This window comes from Chiloscyllium plagiosum, chromosome 21, assembly GCF_004010195.1.
Source record: "Chiloscyllium plagiosum isolate BGI_BamShark_2017 chromosome 21, ASM401019v2, whole genome shotgun sequence".
Lineage (NCBI taxonomy): Eukaryota > Metazoa > Chordata > Chondrichthyes > Orectolobiformes > Hemiscylliidae > Chiloscyllium > Chiloscyllium plagiosum.
This window is the reverse complement of record NC_057730.1, coordinates 7,108,345-7,126,958: the sequence shown is the minus strand read 5'-3', so window position 1 is coordinate 7,126,958 and position 18,614 is coordinate 7,108,345. Positions and strand designations below refer to the sequence as shown.

Here is an 18,614-nt window from a genome sequence, read left to right as displayed (position 1 = left end):
TCACCCATTGTACTCTATGCTACTCTCTCCCCACCCCCCCCCTCCCCTAGCTTATCTCTCCACGCTTCAGGCTCTCTGCCTTTATTCCTGATGAAGGGCTTTTGCCCGAAACGTCGATTTTGCTGAAGCTCCTCGATGCTGCCTGAACTGCTGTGTTCTTCCAGCACCATTGATCCAGAATCTGGTTTCCAGCATCTGCAGTCATTGTTTTTACCTATAATGATAGGATGCTTTGCAACAGTTGTAAAGAACACTGTTGAGGGCACATCTGGAGCATTGTGTACTGTTTTGGTCTCCTTTAAGAAAATATGTAAATATGTTAGAAACAGTTTGAGCAAGATCCACTTAAACAGTGTCCTTCCCAAGAAAAGGTCATCTTACGAGAGAAAGTTGACCAGTGTGAACTTGGAAACATTACAGCTTAGAAGAATGAGAAATTCCTATATTTTCAAAAATGCATTCCCTCGTACTAGACTCTTCTACCAGGGCATCATTTCAGCATTCAGTCTGTTAAGTACACTCATGATCTTTTCAATAAGATCAGCAAGGATTTCAGAAGAAACATCTTTATCAAACGGCGGCTAGAATGTGGAACTCACTATCATAAGGAGTGGCTGAAGTGATTAATGAAGATTAATGTAATTCAGAGGGAAGCAAGACAAGGATATAGAGATATGATGATAAACTTCGAGGAGAAGTGATGAGTGGAGTAATGGCATATAAACACTGGCATGGACTGGTTGGGCCAATTGGCCTGTTTCTCGAAATAGAACATTATACAGCTTGCTGAACAGATTATAACAGTGTGCCTGGCTGTGGGCACTTCACATGATGGTGATAGAACAATCTTGGAAAAGGATCTAGAGACCTAGAAGGCTACAAGAGTAATTCCATGCTTAAATAATCACAGTTGTAAGATTAGGCTCAAACACCTTGATCTGCTTACCTTACAGGTGCAAAGATTTTGTAGGGTTGATCCAGTGAAATTTATAAAATTAGATAATCGATGATGTTGTACACTTCCCTATATATATATTTTTTTAAAGTTTCACAAATTTCACAAACAGAACCTACATTTCATTGTGCTACAGAAACTGGAGGTATTTTGCCTGTTATTGATTATCCCACAGCCTTTTACATGCTCAGTAATTTTATTGATTTTAGGATATTCCCTTACCACTGATATTAACCAAACTGATTTATTTGACATTCTTCTCTCTGTCCAAATAGAGATGTTACATTATTAACCATTCACCCTGCTACATTTTACATATTTATGGATGGATAAAGCATTCATCTCTCACTTAAAACACCAGGATGAAAATCAGCATACAAGACACTAAACTCAACTTTTCATCAGAACAATTCCTTTATCACAATTACTTAAGAATGTTCTCCACATTCTCACTTGAAATTTCAAAACTGTCATAACAGTTGATAAAGTTTTTTTTCCATCATCCTTTTTAAATCAGATGACCTTACTCCATCCTCTTCTTTGAGAGGCTGTATATTCTACATTAGTTATTTAACTAGTAATATTTCTTATGAAACCTTTCCCTATTTCCTTTTATATTACCTACAGACCTTTTCATACAGGATTATCCCAGTTTAGGTACTAAATACTTGCCAGGAAATTTAAATCAAATTTAGATCAAAGAAGGTTTCCTTCATTAAAATCTATCTGACATCGTGAGCTGACATTCCTAATCCAAGATTTTCAGCCCCAATATGTGATATATAAATGTAACGCTTTATTGGGAATGTGGAAAAGAACCAAAGAGAACACTTTAGTTTTTGCTGCTTTAAAACTGTTACAAAATACAAGATACAGTTTGCATGTTTTTTTGTGAGCTCACTTTCCCCTATACTCACTGTTGTTAATTTGTTTCATCCATTATAATGACTAGGCTGCCTGTGCTTCACAACTGTGGCATTATTGCAAAATAATTCACAAACACCATTCACGTGAAGAATGGCGATTAGGTTAAGGGTATATCCAGTAATGAGGCTTGTAAAGAAAGTAGGTTTGGAAGAGGGGGGATTTAAGAGGGCAAAAAAAACCTAGAGATTAACTTGCTCTTCAGTTACCTTCAATAAAGAGAACGTAGTAGGCACCGGTGTTGGTAATATGAATCAATGGGCTTAAAGGTTCAAAGTTTTCAGTAACGTTGTGGTACACCTCTTGACCAATGGGATCTCCACTCTTTCCAGACAACAGTTGCAAAATCAACTTGCTGACAGAGCTAACCTGATAGAAAATGTACAATATGTTAAAACATACAATGTTTTAGTTTACATAACTAAGTACTACAATCTTCCATAAGACAAAAATATTTTAATTGCTTGGAACAACAGTAATACAGAAGTATCAAGTGCCTTACAATTTTGGGAAAAGGCTATTAGTTCAAGGGATAAAATGGCCTGAATTATTTTGAATAAAAAAACCCACGCTCGAGTCCTGGTTATATGTTAATCTTAGCAAAGATTATGGCAGCTCTATATTTCATCTAACATTCGTTAAGGACTGGATCATGGACAGAGAGAAAGAAATGCCATATTTCCCCTCCTTGTACCTAACTGCTGACCAACACTGAAAGTGTTTACAGTGACTCTGTTGATAACACCAATGACTGGAAGGTACCAAGTCTGTATTCCACTCCAAGACATGAGCACAAACATCCAGGCTGACATTCCTATGCAGTACAGAGGGAATGCTGCACTGTCAGAGGTAACAACTTTAGGATGAAATGTTAAACCACATTCTAACCTGCCTGCTCACATAGATGTAAACGTTTTTTTGAAGAAACAGGTAGGTTATCTCTGGTGTCTTGGCAAACATTAAAAACTCATGCAAGTTGGCTGCCATGATACATACAGACTCTAACCTTTAATGCATTGTCTGAGCTGAGAGGTCACTTTTTTTTTTAATTAAACCTTAAGTTATCGCGGGAATGTGACTTAAAAGAAGTTCTGGGATTTACATACTAATGAATTGAAACCTGCAGCCCCTTCTAAAAGATGAACGACTTAACAGCAATGTAGGTTTGTTCGATATATTCCAGTGTATGACACAATGATCTTTTGCTATAAATTCTGTGTCCTCGGATCCTACTCCACTAGCTACCTGATGAAGAAGTTGCGCTCCAAAAGCTTGTACTTCCAAATAAACCTGTTGGACTATAAATTGGTGTCATGTGATTTTTAATGATGCCTCCAGTATAATTGCAGTGACACGATATGAAGGCACCCAATCAGCTGTAAAGCATTTCAGGACAGCCAGTGTTGTGAACAGTGAAATACAAATGCAAATCTTTCTTTTCTTTTCCAGCTCTGATCAAACATATGAACAAGGCGTAGGCCATTGTCTTAAACAATATATCACCACAGACACAGACACCTCCAAACAAAAAAGAACTTCTTTTAAGCATGACCACAAAGCTTGAGACTGCTCTATTATCTGTGCTTATGTGTTCTGGGTTATGTGGACTTGAACAGATGCTTTCTAAACATAAATTCTGATCAATCATGTGCCAACATTTATAGATCTTATAATTATAAAGTGCTAAAACACCCTTTCCTGTTCCATGTGCTGCTAAATTAGTTGTTTCCCTGTGCTCACAGAAAACTAACATTTAGAAGCAGAAGTTATGTACATAAAAGTAATAGGACCTTTCCAAAGTGGTGCTGTGGTCTAAAAGAATAGTGACAAGTACAGGAGCCAAGAGAAACAAAAACAAAGAATGTTGAGTGCGAGAACAGAGAATACAGGCATCTGCACAGCAACAGCTTGGAGGGAGACACACAGTGAGGGAGAGAGCGCTCACACAGAGTGAGAGAGCTCGCAAAAACAGACACAGAAAGAAAGCTTGCACCAAGAGAAAAAGAAAGGGAGAGAAAGAGAGAGGGAGAGAGCGCGAGCTCGCACAGACTGAGGGAGGGAGTGAGCTTGTACACAGATTGAAGGGAAGAGCATGCACAGGTTGAGGGGGAGAGCGCTTGTGAAGAGAGAGAGAGTGAGCGCGAGAGAGCTTGCATGAAGAGACAGACGGGCACAATGATGTTGCCTTTATTACTTATATTCAAGTGTCAGCTGGGTACATTTGGCCTGCCAAATCCAGGTTTACGTCACGACACTGATCACCCATGGCAACATACCTAATTAGGACATTTTCTGAATGGAAACAAAGGATTTGACTGGGGAAAATTGTAAATGAGAAACTAAGTCTTACAAAAATAGTACCTAAAGAGATAAACCAGAGGAGCCATCACTTTAATGGGTGTAATCCACAGATTCCTTTCACTTTACTTCCAATAAAAGGCAAAGGTTTGAGTAAAATTAGCAAATTGAGTAAACATAATATTAATGATGGAGTTTAACTACATTCATATTAATCGGACAAATGAGGTTTGTAAAGAGCAAAGGGAATGAAGTCCCTGTAATGTGTATAGGACTCTTTTCTAACTCAATGCTTGTGAAACCCATCAAAGGGAAGATGGAGAATGTAAAATCATGAGGGGCATGGATAGGATAAATAGACAAAGTCGGGAAGTCCAGAACTAGAGGGCATAGGTTTAGGGTGAGATATAAAAGGGACCCAAGGGGCAACTTTTTCACGCAGAGGGTGGTACGTTTATGGAATGAGCTGCCAGAGGAAATGGTAGAAGTTTAAAAATGTGTTGCTGGAAAAGCGCAGCAGGTCAGGCAGCATCAAAGGAACAGGAGAATCGACGTTTCGGGCATAAGCTCTTCTTCAGGAAATGGTAGAGGCTGGTACATTTGCAACATTTAAAAGGCATCTGGATGGGTATATGAATAGGAAGGGTTTAGAGGTTTATGGGCCAAGTGCTGGCAAATAAGACTGGATTAGTTTGGGATATCTGGTCGTCATGGACGAGTTAGACCAAAGGGTCTATTTCTGTGCTGTACATCTCTATAATTATGACTCAGTTCAAATAAGAGAAGTAAACATTAAGATTAAGAAAGAGACAGAGTTTGATCTAAACCACATGAACCGATTAGAGAACAGCTGATTTTGTGAGGACAGAAAATAGTACATAGCAAAATAAAATGGGCAATGATAATGGAAAATTAGAAAGTGGAAATAGAATTGGGTAAAGTGCAGGAAAATATTTTTCATTAAAAAGGCAAAGACTAAACTAAACACCCTATCGCTGAAGACAAAGACACAACTAAGCTGTTCATAAAGTATATACACTGTACTTCGACAGATTAAGACAGAATTCTAAGAGTTTAGGAGAGAGAAGTAAAAATTAGAAAGTCAAAGTAGAGCAAAAAAAATGATCAAGGACTATGAAAAAGCTAAAATATTTTACAGCACATCAATAAATAGAAGACTATAATAGAAATAAGATCACTTGGAGACAGAAAAGATAATGAATGGGAACATCAGAAGGATGGCAAATGTGTTAAATAATTATGTTGCTTTGGTACAGGACATAATAGAGGAACAGGTAGACATGACATTGAATGATGAATAATTATATAAATGCAGTCAAAATACAAAAGTGATGCTTTGAAAAAACTAGAAAAAGGATAGAACCGAAATCTAAATGCCTTACCTCTTTGGGGAAGTAATAGCCTGGTGGTATTATCACTTGACTATTAATCCAGAGACCCAGCTAATGTTCTGGGGACCTGGGTTCGAATCCTGCCTCAGCAGATGGTGGAATTTGAATTCAAAAATCTGGAATTAAGAGTCCCATCTGGTTCACTTCAGGGATGGAAACTGCCATCCTTACCTGGTCTGGCCTACATGTGACTCCTGACGCACAGCAACATGGTTGACTCTAAACTGCCCACTGGGCATTTAGGGATGGGCAATAAATGCTGCCTAGCCAATGCCCTCATCCCATGAATGAATAATAAACAAAGGCATTTCAGAAGAGCTAGAGAACTGAGAGCAAAGGCATTCAATTCATATTTATTAATTTATTAGAAAAATGGGTTGTGTCAGAGGACTGGAAGATGGATAATGTATTTTAAATGTTTAGAAATATATTCAGAACAGGTCTAGGCAATTATATATTACCAGCTTAATATCCACAATAGGTATAATAATGGAATCTGAACTAAAGAAGAAAACCGAATATGTAAAATGAGAAACATAATTAAAAATAGTCCACATGCATTTCAAAATGGAAAATCTTGATTCAAAAACAGACAAAATGGAGACGTGCTCAGAGCTCGAGTTCTGAAGTCATTTAACGTAAATATTGAATCCACAAGGCTATAAAATGCATAACCAGATTGATTTTGGCATCAGTGGAACACTGCAGGAGATCAGGGTAAAAATGTGAGTGTCAGAGCACCACCCTATACTAAAACGATGAGGGACAGGAAAGTAGGGGTCATACTTGCTGTATGAGGGGGACGGTTTCACAAAGCAGTCCCTCAGTTTGTGTTTGGTCCCGCCCCCACGTAGAGAAGACCATGTTGTGAACTGTGCATACAGTGGGTTAAATTCAAAGACGTTCAAGTCAATTATCGCTTGACCTGGAAATAGTGTTAGGACCTTAGACAGTGAGGAAGGAGGAGACAAATAGCCAAGTGTTACATTTCCTGCAGTTGCGAGGGAAGTTATTAGTTGAGATGAATGAAGTAGGTGTTGGGGGTAACAAAAAATGGATCATGGAATCATTGTAAGACTTGAATGACTATCCATGTGAAGTTTGCATGTTGCCTGCATGGGTTTCTGAAGTGTGCTACAGCCACAGTCGAACGATGTACAGGTTAGTGGATTAGCCATCGTTCTCGGGATAGGATGGGGGCATGGGGAGTGCTGGGTCTCTGGGAGGCTCTTTGGAGGGTCAGTGCAGACTCAATGGGCCAAATGGCTTATTTCCCCACTGTAAGGACTCTATGATTCTATAAAAAAACTGGAAGAGTGGAATGGAGTCCTTAAAGTGAGCAGGGTATGTCAAAGTGTAGTCACGGCTATGGGAGTTAATGGGTTTATACTGACTATTGGTAGAGAGGTGATCATTAGAATTGAAAACAGAAGTCAAGGAAAGGAAGCAAAGAGTCAGATAATACACATCATTCTGCTAAATTGCGCTTTTTGTTAACACAAATTTGCTGTAATGTGATTGACGAATTGGGGACACTATTTCTAAAGTGCAAACTTTTGAAACATGTGTTGGCAGTAATGCGATTCCTTCGCCAACACTAAGCGCTGTTTCTACAGCATGATTTTTCTATAATGCAGGATTCCTCAAGAATGCAACCATCGCGTTATAGAAGAACTACCTGTACCACTTATACAGTGAACATAACAGAAGGAGAGTTGTGGGAGAGGTCCTGGAGTAGAACTGGAACAAGGAATGTTGCACCAACTCCACAAAAAGACAGGAATAACTGGGGCCTATGCAGGTGCCTACATCTGCATTGCTTTGCTTTGTGAAACAAGTTAAAGGAGAAATTGTTCAATGAGGGATCAAAGTTCTGCCTGAGGGAGCGGTGGTGGAGACTGGTCAGGCCTCTGACTAATCTGATGGAGGAGTACAGGGATTGGATGCCCATCATGAAGCAGTGAAGAAATTGTTGAAGTGTTACTGGGGTCCCAAAAGAATCACAAATGTAAATGTGTAGAGACTAAACAATTATTGTTGCTAATAATGTTGTTTCAACCAAACCTTCCAGCTTAATCTTTCAGAAGCCTTCTTTAATGCTTGGAAACAAACATAAATTGCCAACTGTAATTTTTCATCCTGCTAAGTATGATTAGTTTGTGCTTAAATTTTCCTATCTTTCATAATGAGAGGCGCAATTGTGTTGTAAAAGACAATAACTGAGCATAAAATTCAGGCCTCAATATCCTTCCATTTAGGATTTCTGAACAAGAGCAATAACAATATCCAACTACAGGAGTCAAGGAGGCCATTTCATCCACTGTATCGGTGCCAACTCTGAAAGACCTTTCTAATTAGCCTTACTCTGTACTCCTCTGAGGAATATGCATCATAATAGCCAGCCTTAATTACAGGAAAGCAAAAATACTCTCACCTTAAAATCAATAACACAATCAATCAATAGGAGAAAAACTCTCTTTTCCATACCTGATTAGGTGTAAAAAAGATCAAAAGGTCTCCAACACCATCACCATCTAGATCTGGAAGTATCAATGCAGGTCCAATCACAGAAAGATTCACTGCAAAACTAGCATTAAGTATCCACAGCGTATTTCCTGAAAAATAACACCAGACATTTTTAGTGCCCACAAAAATCAACAGCGTTACCCAAAGAATATTGACAGAAATCGACACATTTGAACGCTTCAGATTTCTGGGTTATTCATTCTTTTGATATTACCAGTCAAAAGATTTGATTCTGATTTGAAGCAAAAAAAAAAGGAAATATAGTAGAAGCAACTTTACAATCCCCAGGAAGACCAGTAACCTTTAAAAAGAATACTGAATGCCCGAGAGCAAGATATCAATTTTTAAGACTTCTCTTAAAATTTGCGAAAACGACAAGCATTATTGACACAACCATATTCTTGTAGGTAACATTACTGAAAATTACAGAAAATATTTTCTCTTTAACTTTGAAAACAAAAAAAATCCTTCATCACAGTTATACGGGGCATTTTCTGTTAAATGGCCATTTTATTCTTCTGGAACTAACATCAACTCCCTAAAAGATACTTACTTTGCTCTTTCACAGCTAAGTACAGGTTGCTCTGCTATAATGCGCGCTTTGTCAGTGCAAATTGGCTATAACGAGAATGAAGAATTGTAGATGTTGTTTGGATAATGCAGCACGATTTTCTATAGCATGAGGTTATAGAGGTACACAACTGTCACCTTATAGCAGAACGACCTATAAAATTACACAGGGAATTCTTTCACTCTAGCTTAAGGCAGGCAAATCATCCAGCCTCCTTTGAATCATCAACTCCGTTTCTTCAATCGGAGGGCGAGGTCCTTCTGCGTTTTGTTCAAGGGTCAGCATTTTCAGTCTGTGAAGTTGTAGTATTTTAGTAAGTTTTAGTAGACTTGTAAAACTTCCTATTGCCTTTCACCTCTCAAAGATCACTTCCATAGCAACCTGAATCACATGGATCATGTAACCAAGTAGAAAGACTAATGAGGCATTTTCTAAACCCCCAACTCCATTTTATCTCGGAATTAATCAACCAGTTTATTTCAGATCTCCAGTAACTGCAGTTCTTTATTTTATTTTACAGTTTAAATTATATCTCTTTATATTACCTGACATCCCTAACATCTCCATTTGGGAAATGGAGACAAACAACCAACTCATAGCCAGCATTACTGTTCCTATAATTACGTGCAGGTGCTGTAAAGATCATTTGTGTACCTTTTTTTGAAAATGTGGATTGAATTGAAAAAGCGCTGTTTTGAAACCCAAATATTTACAAGGATGACTAAATGTTTTGATAGTAAAGAATAAGATTTTTGTTTTTAAAAATCAACTCGATACTCATTTCTGTTTAATGTGGGTTCCAGCAATTTGCAGACAAACTAGAGTCAAAGGGTTGTTTACCAATGAAAATTCTGATTGATAATTGGTCCCTAGTTCACAAACCAAATGACAAAAGGTCCTCTGTCTGCCAACAAATGATTGTTTGCGATCAAAGCAGACAGAAGTTCAGACCAGGACAGGAATCAGCATAGTTGCAACAGGCAAAACAAACTCTCAGTTCTCTACACAATCCATTTTAAAGCAGAAGAAAGCCAGCTTATCTTTCCTTCAACAGATGCTGCTAGTTGTGACTTATATTTAGGTCACAGACTTCTCTTGAGTGAAACAAACACCCTGTGAAAGCGATCTCAAGGAGGAACAGTGAATTCAGCAAAAAAAATCCCAAAAGGTCTTGGGAACAAAGATTACAGAACTGTTGCCCTTTCACCCTTTTTTTTCTGGTTTCTGTTATCTGCGTGTAAGGAGGAGTTTATACGGGGTTTGAAGTTTTAATTTGCAGACTTCACTTAGTTTAATCTGATTATAAAGAATGATTCTTGGTAAATGCAGGGGCGTTGCTCCTTGCTTTCTATCAACCTGTGTCTAAAAATTAAATCAAGATCATAAGAATCTTGTGTACTTCAATAAAATCACCTCTCCTCCTTTTAAACTCAAAACAATATAAACTCAATGGACTCATTCTCTCACTAAAGGACAACTCCCACATCCCAAGGACCAATTCAGTGAACTCTTGTATGGCCACCAATGAAAATACTGCCTTCCTCAAATAAAGGTAAAGGTAGAGTCACCATAGTCCCAGAGGACCATAGGCCGTTCTCTCATTACAGAGACAAATGGTGTTGCTTTAACCTAAGGGTCGCAAGCCTCAGGTGAAGGGAAAGGTTGAGAAGGTGGGACCTTCATGGTGACCTCAGCCAGTACGGGAAGTGAACCTCCACTATTGTCATTATTGTGTACCACAAACCAGCCAATCAGCCAACTGAGCTAACTGTCTTCCTTTTTACCTTAAATACAGAGATCCAACCTACATACAGCATTGCAAATGTGATCTCATCAAAGCCCTGTGCAATGGGACCAAGACTTGTTTATTGCAAGAAAGGCTAATGTGCATTTGCTTTCCTAACTGTTTGATGTACGTTGCATTCCTTGTCTGAACACATCCAATTCTCTCTGAAAATCAAGATTTACAAGTTTCACCTTTAAAAAAATCCTGCTTTTCTATTCTTTCGATCAAAGTGAGTAACTTTGTACTTCGCTACATTATGCTCCCTTTGCCATCATGTTCCATGCGCTGTTCTCACCTCTATGCAGTCTGAGTCCTTCCAACAGCTTACCCTGCCATTGAGCTTTGTATTATCAGCAACCTTCTATCAATTACTGTTTTTCCATCTAAAATCGTCAAGATATATTGCAATCATTTCCTCAGCTATTTACAATCAGTCGTTGATCTTTCCCACCAATTCATTTATTGTTCAAAATTTTTTTTTTGGTTCCCTATATCATTCCAAGCTTTACTTCCCAGGCAAAGAAACATCCACTTGCTTACAGCAGAATGATCAAGAAACTAACCGATTGTTGGAAAGGCCTACCTAATTTACCTATGGCTTTGACTTAGGCGGCAAGTTTAGCAAGTGGTTAATCCACAATAAACAGGTAGCTTGTTCCTTACTGCAAGCCTCAGTGCCACCGAGCTCTTCCACTTTAACTTTCCAAAAGCTACAGTCAATAGAGGGCTTGACAGATCCAACAGTATCTGTACAGTTGCCTCCTGGTATGGCATGCCTGGCTCAGCAGTTAGAGAGTCATAGAGATGCACAGCACAGAAACATACCCTTCGGTCCAACTTGTCCATGTCGACCAGATATCCCAACCCAATCTAGTCCCACTTGCCAGTACCCGGCCCATATCCCTCCGAACCCTTCCAAATGCCTCTTAAATGTTGCAATTGTACCAGCCTCCACCACTTCCTCTGGCAGCTCATTCCATACACGTACCACCCTCTGCATGAAAAAATTGCCCCTTAGGTCTCTTTTATATCTTTCCCCTCTCACCAATGCCTCTTAAATGTTGCAATTGTACCAGCCTCCACCACTTCCTCTGGCAGCTCATTCCATACACGTACCACCCTCTGCATGAAAAAATTGCCCCTTATGTCTCTTTTATATCTTTCCCCTCTCACCCTAAACCTATGCCATCTAGTTCTGGGCTCCCCCACCTCAGGGAAAAGACTTTGTCTATTTATCCTATCCATGCCCCTCATAATTTAGTAAACCTCTATGAGGTCACCCCTCAGCCTCCGACACTCCTTTTGCCTTCTACACCCTCATACCCTCTCCTCGCTCTTGCTCATGATTGGGGTCACCTTTCCAATTCCTCGGCCAGGCAAGTGACCTCCGCCAGCCCCACTACCACCAATGCACCTCCAAACGTACTCCTCCTTTCCACCAGAAGCTGAACACTCCCACTGTCTCCTGATCCCAATTCCTTCTCTCGCTCCCCACCCCCACCTCTCGTCTAACAGAAAGATGTGTTCTGCATCTGGGAGTGTGTGTGCGTATCTCCCATTACGTACACAAAAGCTAATCCAGAGTGGCACATCTCCAACCAGAAAAATCCAGGCTCACAATCCAATGCAATACCAAAGGAAGGTCATGCTGTTGGAGGTGCTGTCTTTCAGATGAGATTTTAAATTGAGAGCCTCATTTACCTGTTTTGATGGATGTAAAGGATCCAGTGGTATTATACTAACGCGAGGTGCTGCATTTTGGAAAAGTAAATCTTAGCAGGACTTATACACTTAATGGTAAAGTCCTGGGGAGTGTTGCTGAACAAAGAGACCTTGGAGTTCAGGTTTGTAGCTCCTTGAAAGTGGAGTCGCAGGTAGATATGATAGGTGAAGAAGGCGTTTGGTATGCTTTCCTTTATTGGTCAGAGTATTGAGTACAGGAGTTGGGAGGTCACGTTGCAGCTGTACAGGATATTGGTTAGGCCACTGTTGGAGTATTGCGTACAATTCTGGTCTCCTTCCTATCGGAAAGATGCTGTGAAACTTGAAAGGGTTCAGAGAAGATTTACAAGGATGTTGCCAGGGTTGGAGGATCTGAGCTACAGGGAGAGGCTAACAGGCTGGGGCTGTTTTTCCTGGAGCATCGGAGGCTGAGGGGTGACCTTAGAGGCTAACAAAATTATGAGGGGCATGGATAGGATAAATAGACGGAGGGATATGGGCCAGGTGCTGGCAGGTGGGACTAGATTGGGTTGGGATATCTGGTCGGCATGGACGGGTTGGACCGAAGGGTCTGTTTCCATGCTGTACATCTCTTTGACTCAATGACTAAGAACAAGGGAGTTCCCCTCAATATCCTGGGCAATATTTAATCCTCAAATCGAGATCTCAAAGAAACAAATCTTCTAGTCTTCTCATTACTGTTAGTGGAAGATTACTTTGCACAAATTGGCTACGCTTCATTGGTTGGGAAGCACATTGAGAAGACTGGTTATTGAGAAAAGTATGACAGAATGCAAATATTTTACCCTTTCTCCTCTTCACCACAATTTATATTGCCAATCCCCAGCAGTATTATGTCTTTAGCACAGGACGCACATTCATGGCTTTCTCAAATTACACTCCCACAAGCAGTATAAACATTTGACTCTTAGCAGTGTGCCCAAACTGCCAACTATACCACAGCATAATGTGAAAGTCTAACAATAGGACCCACTTGTTTTCTTAATCCAAAATAGCATGAGCATGTTTCAGGAGGCGGTTGAGAAACATTTCAGAGTATCAAGGTAGAATGCAAAACATTATAATGCTGCTTCATAGACAAATGACAGCCAAAGTAAACCACACTTTATCGAGTCACTCTCACTTATTTATAAATGAGGAATTAGTAAACCAGACACACTGTCTCTTTCATAGACTGACTGAAGGTTTTCTGGCATGACTTTGTACTTAAACTGCTTCTAACTGCATCTCATGACCTCCTGCATTGTAACTACTAGCTCGACACCCAGACAGACAATTGGCACTAAAACAAGACCCTAAAGGCCCAACAGTCAGATGCAGTGACTGTTGATAACACTCTAGCTGTGGATTTGAGACAATTAAGTCTCGACAACTGCACGTTCAGGTGCAGCGCAGACAAATTTTAATAAGGTACCAGCAGCCTGAAACATTGTGCACTAACTTTGCTCAGCCTAGAACAATGCACAACACAGTAACACTTCACGATGGCATAGATATCTGCTTTCTCTTCCATTCTAACTAAAGGAAGTGGAGAGCAAGGCTCTCAGTTCTTCGCCTCGAATGGAGTTTGGCAATAAGCCTGTGATCAAACTACATATTCGTTGTCCTCAGAGCACCATTTTTTAGCAAATTAGGTTCATATGAGCACCAACTCTCCCAATTTCATAAATGCAAAGGTTCACTTGATTTTCTAGTCTAATTTCAACTGGCAACAAAAAAATCCTAGTCAACTTTTTATTAATTCATGAAATTTTGGCATCACTAACAAGGCCAACATTCATTGTCCATTCTGAATTGCTCTTGAGGAGGTGGGGGTGACACACATTTTTGAATACAGAGTGGCTTGCTAGGCTACTTTCAGCTGAAAATCGACAACATTGTTGTGGGACCTAATCTTCTTCTCCTTGTCTCTCACTTTGCTCTCTCATTAAATTCATATGCCACCTCAAACACCTAAGCTATGGTGCTGCCTTTCCAAATGACTAAAACCTTTACGAGTATAAAGTTCTTAGGAGAATGCTATTCGAAAGATAATGTATACCTGAAGAACTGATTGCAGTGACGAGATAAGGGGTTCCAATGATGAGGCATCCTGAAGTCTCCATACCACTGAGATGTTCAATTCCACATTGCACATGCTGAACATCCTCTGCTAAAGCTCGCTGCCATAGAAGACTGCCATTTGTTCCTGACAGCACCGTAACATAGGCACAGGGAAATGTAAGGCCTTAAAAAGAAAGGATGCAAAATAAATTAATGAATAAAGACACAATGTTGTTGGACAAGTTAAATGGTTTGGTATGTATGAAAAATTACTTCCTTGCTGCTTGAGTTCAGCACTGTGTGATCGGCATAGAGATGAACAGAGACCACATGCAATGCCTTGTGAAAACAAATCTGAAAAAATGATCAGCAACACTGTTCCTTGCTCAGACATTTCCCTCAGATTACACTTGCACCTCATGTGTAGCTTCATTGTTTCTGTCTTTACATACACGTTTTCGCACTAATATTTTTCTTTGTCTGGATACAGTAAGTCATATTGTCTAGTCTGTAATTTAACTTGTACTGACATGATTTTGATCCATCTGTTCCATATACTAAGGTGAGGAGAAATTGTTGGTGCAAAGTTTGCAATAGGAACATGAAAACTTATTTTCTAAAATTGTAAATTACACAGCAATAAGTGGTAGTTTATAATACATAGCATTTTGCAAAAAACAGTGTTAAAGTGTCTCAATGATCTTAAGGGTTATTTTTCCTCTCCTCATCAACATTGGGAAACTACATATTGATGCATCACTAGTAAATTTGCAAACTGTGAATGGAGTTAAACTAAGAATACGAGGCTTTTCAGTGGCAACATTGTCACAGAAAGAGAATAGCGTTGAAGTCAGTACCAATAAAATTGAAGGGACTGTCCATTCAGAGATATATAATTAAGACACCGCCATTCATTGATATAACTCTAAAAGCTTTGTTGAATCACGATCTGAAAAACTGTTATGTTATGAAAGCAATGTAACGGTGAGGTAATGAAATACAAGAGTCTGAACAACACTGGGATAAAAATGAGAAAAGGTCTTTTGTGATTGTGACAGTCACTCACCCTCAGCTGCACATGATCCATTAACTATAGTGTTATTGGAGTACTTCAACGCAAATATCACATCACTAACTTTGTCTCTGTTCATATCCCACAGAGTGAAAAAAGGGTAACTCACTGTAACAAACAAATAACACAATACCAGTAGGTTAACAATGTTTCAAATATAGTTACTTCTGTTTCATTAACTTCATGAGAATTCTTTGTGCCTATTCAATTATCAAACACATTTAGAACTCAAACAAGTCATGGCTTAAGTGTTTTTAGTATAACTTTAAATAGTAAAGTAAGCAATGGCTTTATTCAAGAAGCTAACAATTAAAATTTATGCTGAAATAAATGCAGAACAAAGAGCCCAAATTAAAATGAAAGCCACCAAAATTAAGATTCTTACATTATCATGTTTCCTTTCAGTTATACAAAAGACACCTGCATTACATGGAACATACTTAACTCAATTAAACATTACCTGCATTTTCAAATGTTTTGTTCCAGGCCCTCTGTGATACAGGCCTCACTGGACAGGGAATTATGAAGGAAAATGCAAACACCACAATCAGACATAAAAATAATGCTACAAAGAAAGCAGCAGTTCTCCAATGGGAAAGCTGTCCAAACTTGGTAAATTTCTTGATTTTGGTTCCTTTGTGCCTGTTAGAAATGTCATTCGTGTCTTGGTTTCTGACCTCATCATTTTTCAGAGGATGTATCTCTCCCTCTGAATCTTGGTTTTCTGTCATATTCCCAGTCTACATCACAATGGGGACACAAATTCTTTTACAAACTGTCTTCTCTCTTCTTTCATCAATGCCTTTATCCTTCCTGCAAGGTTAAGGACATAGTTTAAAATCAAAATATTCAAAGCTTTTTGCTATTTTGAATGTTTAGTTAAAAACATTTCGAAATTGCTGCAACTGGAATCTGCTATTTTCACTTCCTTGTGTTCACCTTAACAAAGAGCTTCTGTGGGATAGAATTACTCAACCCACAGTAACTACAATTAGTAGGATAGGCAGCAGAAGAAAAATGAAATTACTCTATAGGAAGAAAGCAGTGATCAGCATGTTTGATGTCAACGTCAAAATAGATTAAAGTGAGTCTTGTGACTTTACAAGAATATTATATTACAAAACATAATAGCATAATTGTCACAGCAATAATCTAACATGACTCTATTTTGCGTTACTATATATTGGCAAGACTCAGCATGCCTTGGGGAACATTGATAACTGATGGAATGCCTGGTTTCTCCAAGTGGTTTACCCATTCCCCTGCTGCTCATCTTACACTAGTACAACAGAGGGATTTTGTTTTCTTCAGTTGACCCTCCGGAACTGTTGTCTCCTGCCTCCTTTCCTTCATCCAATCATGTCACCTTTCACTTGAGGTAACCTTCTTCACTGCCCACTACACCTCCAAACTTACTAACCATACTATTTTCACATAGAATCAATTATATAAATGACAAACAGCAGTAGACCCAGCACCGATCCTTGCGGCACACCACTGTTAACAGGCCTCCAGTCTGAAAAGCAATGTTACACCACCATCATGTCTTCTAACTTCAAGCCAATTTTATAAAACAAATGGCTAGTTCTTCCTAGATATAACCTTGTTAACCAGTCTACTGTGAGAAACCTTATAAAAACACCTTACTGAAGTCCATATAAACAATATCCACTGCTTTGCTTTCTTCAATCCTCTTTGAGTTTGTTGAAGAAATGACAATCAAGTTAGTGAGATATGATTTCCATGCACAAACCATGCTGACTATCCATAATCAGTCCATGCCTTTCCAAATAGGAGGCACTATAGTTTAATTGAGGAGAAAGTGAGGTCTGCAGATGCTGGAGATCAGAGCTGAAAATGTGTTGCTGGAAAAGCGCAGCAGGTCAGGCAGCATCCAGGGAACAGGAGAATCGACATTTAGGGCATAAGCCCGAAGAAGGGCTTATGCCCGAAACGTTGATTCTCCTGTTCCCTGGATGCTGCCTGACCTGCTGCGCTTTTCCAGCAACACATTTTCAGCACTATAGTATAATCCCAATAAGGTGAGCATCCCTTTATTTATCAGTTCCACCAAAGTAACTATTTTCCACCAATGCCTCTTATCCATCACATTAAGTAGCATAACCCTCCACCTATCCGAATCTCACCTGCATAAACCGGGAACCTAAAGCTTCTGTTCCCTCTCTCACAGTATAACTTTTGAAACAGCACTTAAATGCTTTCAAGTGAGCATGGTTAACCACTCCAAATAATTATTTTTCCCCAAACCTGTAGTGGCAAATATATCAGACAGGTATCTCTGAGTTGGACACAAAGATTTAGAGACCAGGAAGTTATTATTTCAATATTTCTGAACATGGACACCACAGGAGGCGACTGAAGAAACGTGTAGGCACATTTGGTAGCTTTTGCCATATCCTACAGGCAGTGGCTAATGAGTATATCAAGGTGATCATCGGTGCTGCATTCCAGATAACTTTGTCCGCGACTGAAATAAATTTGGACCGAAATAAACTTTTGAAGAACAGCCCCAGTTTTATTTGACAACTTCTCTCTCAGGTCTATTTCACAATCCTGCATCAATGTGAGCACTTACCTCACCTGTGAGAACAAGGAAAGATCAGCAAAGTCAGGACATACCTTTGTGTTTAACCTACGCGGCTGGAAGTATTCACTGCCCGACCATCTGAGGAATAAATCTAATTACAGGGAGGGTCAGCCAAAATAACACAGAACAAGCTTAGCCCCCATGGAAACAGGCTGTAAACAAGAGAGTCCTCGAATAGAAACTACCATTTCACATAACAATCACAAAAACATATGGAAAATAAACGTCCGGAAACGTAATTCTTACAATTGGCAGCTGTTGTAAAACCATCAGAAAGAAAACCACACAGAGAGAGAAAAAGATAGCCACAAACTCCTCTTAGCCTCACACACACACACCGACCCAGCACATCGTCATGGCCGCCTGACTACCGGCGAAAGACGCATTTGTGCGGAGCCCCGCTCTGCTCTCTGGGTACTGTAGTCTGTTCACGCCTTCCAAAGCGAGATGAACATGGGAAACGGACTACACCTCCCGCTATGCGCGAGCGCTAGGCGCGATCCACTCTGGGTATTGTAGTCCTTCATCTCCTTCCGTAGCGGGATAAACTGGAGGTAATGGACTACATCTCCCAGTATGCGCAAGTGCTAGACGCGGTACCCTCTGGGTATTGTACTCTTCTACCGCCTTCCATGGCGGGATAAGCAGGAGACATGGACTATACCTCCCAGTATGC

At 39.6% G+C, this 18,614-nt stretch overlaps 1 protein-coding gene across 2 annotated transcripts in view; it reads right to left on the bottom strand.

Annotated features, from left to right (window-relative positions):
* Positions 1 to 18,310, bottom strand: part of fam234a (family with sequence similarity 234 member A) — a 43,464-nt gene extending 25,154 nt beyond the window's left edge. The window contains exons 1-6 of one of the 2 annotated variants that reach the window (XM_043711159.1): positions 18,185 to 18,310; positions 15,791 to 16,143; positions 15,325 to 15,438; positions 14,257 to 14,442; positions 8,077 to 8,204; positions 2,089 to 2,248 (exon numbers count right to left, since the gene is read on the bottom strand). In XM_043711159.1, the coding sequence (XP_043567094.1) occupies positions 2,089 to 2,248; positions 8,077 to 8,204; positions 14,257 to 14,442; positions 15,325 to 15,438; positions 15,791 to 16,061 (859 nt within the window). In that variant the 5' untranslated portion in view covers positions 16,062 to 16,143; positions 18,185 to 18,310. Of the gene's footprint in view, positions 1 to 2,088; positions 2,249 to 8,076; positions 8,205 to 14,256; positions 14,443 to 15,324; positions 15,439 to 15,790; positions 16,144 to 17,970; positions 18,074 to 18,184 lie in introns of those variants that run through there. The other variant, XM_043711160.1, reaches the window with a different exon arrangement.
* Between the last annotated feature and the right edge of the window lie 304 nt (positions 18,311 to 18,614).